The sequence below is a fragment of the Gastrolobium bilobum genome, unplaced genomic scaffold (genome assembly GCF_033153095.1).
Source record: "Gastrolobium bilobum isolate Gb01-03AN ecotype WA unplaced genomic scaffold, APGP_CSIRO_Gbil_v1 utg200954, whole genome shotgun sequence".
NCBI classification, from domain to species: domain Eukaryota; kingdom Viridiplantae; phylum Streptophyta; class Magnoliopsida; order Fabales; family Fabaceae; genus Gastrolobium; species Gastrolobium bilobum.
Window position 1 is genome coordinate 497 of NW_026897151.1, and position 4806 is coordinate 5302.

At 40.7% G+C, this 4806-nt stretch overlaps 1 protein-coding gene across 1 annotated transcript; it reads left to right on the top strand.

Moving 5' to 3' along the window:
• The first annotated feature begins 571 nt into the window (after window positions 1-571).
• On the top strand, window positions 572-1477 carry LOC133304548 (probable pectate lyase 18). The gene is made up of 2 exons (XM_061504594.1): window positions 572-1302; window positions 1402-1477. The coding sequence occupies exons 1-2, from the start codon at window positions 572-574 to the stop codon at window positions 1475-1477; spliced, it is 807 nt and encodes a 268-aa protein (XP_061360578.1).
• Window positions 1478-4806: the final 3329 nt, after the last annotated feature.

The window sequence follows — 4806 nt, forward strand, 5'->3', positions numbered from 1 at the left end:
AAGATGATGACTATTGCAAATCAAGTTGTACGAAAAAACAAGTCACTTCAAAGAGAATAATAGTTCCTCATAATTAAAATGAAAGAAAGAAAAATGACAGTACAGCCGTTAAGCAGCCCTTAAAAGATTATTAGTAAATTTAGAGAACTTTGGGCTACGCCTAATGATGCAAATGACAAAGGAGCTACCTATAATATGAAGAAAGGAGTTGGAAAGAGTGTAATTTGGGCAAAGATATCTGTCCCCCCGGCTCTTGGTTTATTGCTGCTGTCTCTATTCCTAGAATGCTATAGGGTAATGTTTGGGGAGTTTGAGAATTCTTTGCTAAGGATCACCATCACCTTTTGGGATTCCTTATTTCATGGGCTTTTATCTATTATCCTTTGATAAGAAGAGGCAATACATAGTCATACCCTATTGTAATCCCCTTTAGTCATAATAGAATAAGTTGTTCTTTTTTTTACTTGCTTCTTTCTGATACTTGCTTATTTACATTCAGACAATCTTCACTCATTTATAAAATAAATTTGACTCTCAGAACATTAATTAAAACTTGCTAAAGCATAAACATATGGCTAATGCAGATTTGATGTCCCGCTCTTGTGGGACTGGCAACCCCATTGATGATTGTTGGAGATGTGACCCCAATTGGGCTTACAACAGGAGAAGGCTAGCAGATTGTGCAATCGGTTTCGGCAAGAAAGCCATTGGTGGAAAAAATGGTAAGTTATATATTGTCACCGACTCCGGCGACTATGACGCGGTGAAACCGAAACCGGGGACACTCCGGCATGCAGTGATTCAAGACGAGCCATTGTGGATCATATTCGCAAGAGATATGACTATTAAACTGAAGGTAGAGTTAATCATGAACTCGCATAAGACAATTGATGGAAGAGGCGCGAACGTGCATATAGCTGGTGGTCCATGCATTACTATACAATATGTGACCAATGTTATAATACATGGGATACATATACATGATTGTAAGCCAGGTGGGAATGCTATGGTGCGGGACTCACCAGACCACTACGGGTGGAGAACCGTGTCGGATGGTGATGGTATCTCCATCTTAGGAGGAAGCCACATATGGATTGACCATTGCTCATTCTCTCAATGCACTGATGGTTTGATCGATGCCGTTCTTGCGTCCACTGCAATTACCATTTCCAACAATTACTTTACCAAGCACGACAAGGTTATGCTGTTGGGTCACAGCGACTCATACACTCAAGACAAAAACATGCATGTCACTATAGCTTTCAACCACTTTGCAGAAGGGCTTGTTCAAAGGATGCCAATGTAAAAGTTTTGTTATTTAATTTATATTTATTTTTCCATTATTTCTCCAACTCACTTATAAAGTTGAAATTTTTGTATATTATTTGTGAATGTTTGCAGGTGTAGGTTTGGATATTTTCATGTGGTGAACAATGACTTTAAATACATTGTTAAAATGGATTTTAAAGAATTTTAATAAAATTTATAAGATTTGAAAGGATAATATGCATTTATAATATTTTAAAAAATTATATGAGGCTTTTTGACCCTTTTGCCCCTCATTAATTAATTAATAACCAATTTGCCCCTGATCAAGAACTATCCACCAACCTGCCCCCTTTTAGTCGACTACCTTGCTGTTTTAGTCGAGCAAATGGTCAATCTTCATAAAGTGGACTACCGCAAATTTAGTCGACTAAAAAATCATCTTAATCGACTACATTTTTGGGATATTTAGTCGACTAAGTATCGATATTTAGTCGACTAAATATCGACGGATTTGTTTTTTAAAAACCCCTCATTTGGCAGAGGGGGAGTAGGATGACCTAATCGACTAAGGAGGCGGCCCAAACCCCAAATCCGCAGGAGCAGCTGAAGAACGCCCCAAACCCTTCCTTTAGGCGTGTGGATTGCCCCCAAATTTGGTCCAAATCGTGAAATCTGAATGATAGGTAAGGTTTCTTAACTTGCATTGTGTTTTAGGTTTAGGAATTTTTTGTATTTGTTTGTTGTCCGAATTTGTGAACTCTAATCAAAGCGTTTGTTGTAGGTTTTGTAACCCTAATCTACTAAGGTTTATTTTTTTGCATTGTGTGAATTTTTTTGTTTGAAAAGTTTGTATGGGGCAAAAGTTTGCTTTTGGTTTACAGCGCTTATGTTGCAAGTTTTCATTACCATCATGACATGTTTCATATAGTTAAATGCTGACATGTTTCATTGTAGGTACCCTAAACAAATGACGAGCCGCAGAAGACCAAGCGATGAGGGCAATGAGTCACTTGAGAGACGCACCAAGCATAGGCAAGAGCGGCCTTCTTCGTCAAGGCGACAAGACGAAGAGCCTGATACTGTTGACCTCCCGTATGGGTATCTGTTTGAGGACGACCCTGCCGTCCACGCTTCATTCGTACGTGACCATTTGAACCGGCCGTTATGTGCTCCAAAATCTTTGGATACAGCCTTTTTTGATAAGGAGGGATTTGAAATTGTGGGGGTGTTGGAGGCGGCACATCTGAGGGTGTTGGCCGAGACCCTATGTCCATATTCAGAGCTTATGGTGCGGGCCTTCTACCATAACCTCAGCTACGTACAGGGCGAGCTGAGGTCGAGGGTCTGTGGAATAGAGATCATCATGACGGCACCTGCATGGTTGGAGATACTCGGCTATGATTTTGACTCTTCTCAGACTGTGGTGTATGACGCTGATAGTGGTGTAGTACTTCCAGGATATGTACGAGAGGATGCCGTGCAGGAGCAGAGAAGAGTCCGTGGGGAACACTTGCACTATACGGTGGGGTTGCTTTCTGTGGAGTCCCGTATACTACACTATGTCCTCACCCACGTTCTGTTTCCGCGATCTTTTAATCATTCCAGGGTGTTGGAACATGACATTCCCATTATGTGGGCTATCCGACATGCCCAGATGGTGAACTGGAGGCACTATATCTGTTGGTTTATGTTTAAGGCCAAACATAAGGGTCATCTTCCATACGCCTGTCTGGTACAGAGGATATTGGTTCACTTTGGTGTTCCCATGGAGACTGAGCTGTTGAAGAAGACCACGGGCTATAATTGCAAGTTCGGAAAGCGTCTATTGGAGCAGTGCAAGATTACTAAGAACACGAGATCGGGTGTGTGGGAGTTTAGTGGTATGCCCCAGGTTGAGGTTCCTTATGTTGCCCAAGATGACCATATTGTTGAGCCAGATGTGGAGGAGGAGGAGGAGGAGGAGGATGTGGCTGAGGTTGAGGAGATAGCTGAACCTGAAGGTGGATTTTCACTGCGTGATGTCATGAAGGGCATAAATGCAATGACAAAGAAGATAGGAAAGATGGCGCTGGCACATAAAAAATGGAGAAAGAAAGGGAATGAAAGGTTTAGACACATACAGGGAAGGTTTAAGGGTGTGGAAGACAGGCTTGCTCGTCTGGAGCTTCCAGAGGTGGTCAGGTAGCTGAGGCAGCAAGGGATGGGGGTCATGTGTCAGATGAGGACGACTCAGAGACGGACACAGACGGGGATGACGAGTAGATTTAGGGTGTACATCATGTTATTGTGTTTTGTTCATGTATTTCCTTTAAGTCGTTGATGTAATGTAACTTTTTTTAATGAATGCATAATTGTTATGTTTTTTGGATCTATGTTATGTTGTGTAATGAATTTAATTCCATTTCAATATTGTATAATTCCATTTCCATAACACATCACAGCAAATCAGTACATGTGTTCAAAAAGGCTACATCTTGTATTGTTAACCGTAAACAAACGTTATGACAACATACGACTTTTCCATCAGTGTAGAGTGGAAACCTAGGGCAAAAAACATGTGTAATTGATAAACCAACAATTTAGTCGATTAAACCAGTACAGGTTAATCGAGTGTGACTTACACCTGGGTTTCACTCTACACTGATCCACTAAGGGAGTGTGACTTAGGGAGCATTTCCGAGTCAAAAAACTAAGTGAGTCAAATACAAATATCATGACATCAAATACAAACATAGCACCGTCATTACATTCAAATACAAACATCATGACATCAAATACAAACATAGCACCGTCATTACATTCAAATACAAACATCATGAGATCAAATACAAACATAGCACCGTCATTACATTCAAATACAAACATCATGACATCAAATACAAGCATATAAAACCATAAATGCCTATAATGTTAAACCATCAAAACATTAAGCCCTTCCCCTGCTTCCTCCGCAATTCATCTTGTATTGGGAATCCTCATAGGACATGTACGTTTGTTGTGACCAATTTGCTTACACAGGCTACATCTACTCTGACTGCTTGTCGGTTGAGACTCAACCCAATCCATCTCATTCTGTATCCTTGACGATTTTGGTCTTCCTTGTGCACGTACCAAAGATGCATTTGGGATAATGGTTGGGCCATCAATTTGTGGAATCAACAACTCATTGCCCATTGGATACCAATGAGCAGCATATACCTTATCAATTTGTGCAATTGAGAACACAGGATCAACATAATCATAGTGGTACAACTTTTCTACCTTGCACACCGCTAAGACATGACTGCAAGGGAATCTTCTAGATGTGAACTGTCCACATTGACATTTGCGATTGAGCAAGTCCACCCTCATTATGTCACCTGCATCATGAGTTGATTGATTGTAGGCATCCTCAATTTCAAATAGCTGCAGGTCCCTATCAAAAACCCGCACACGGAGGCTCACTGTTAATTGATCATTTTTTTGGATGATATCCTCAACTTTTTTTGCAATTCTCCAACCCTTTGCCTTTGCCTTTTGGATCTTTTCACGTCTCTT

Coding starts and splice junctions, on each gene's coding strand:
- LOC133304548 (XM_061504594.1), top strand. CDS start 572: ATGGCTAATGCAGATTTGATGTCCCGCTCTTGTGGGACTGGCAACCCC. Junction 1,303..1,401: donor CTTGTTCAAAGGATGCCAAT/GTAAAAGTTTTG, acceptor GAATGTTTGCAG/GTGTAGGTTTGGATATTTTC.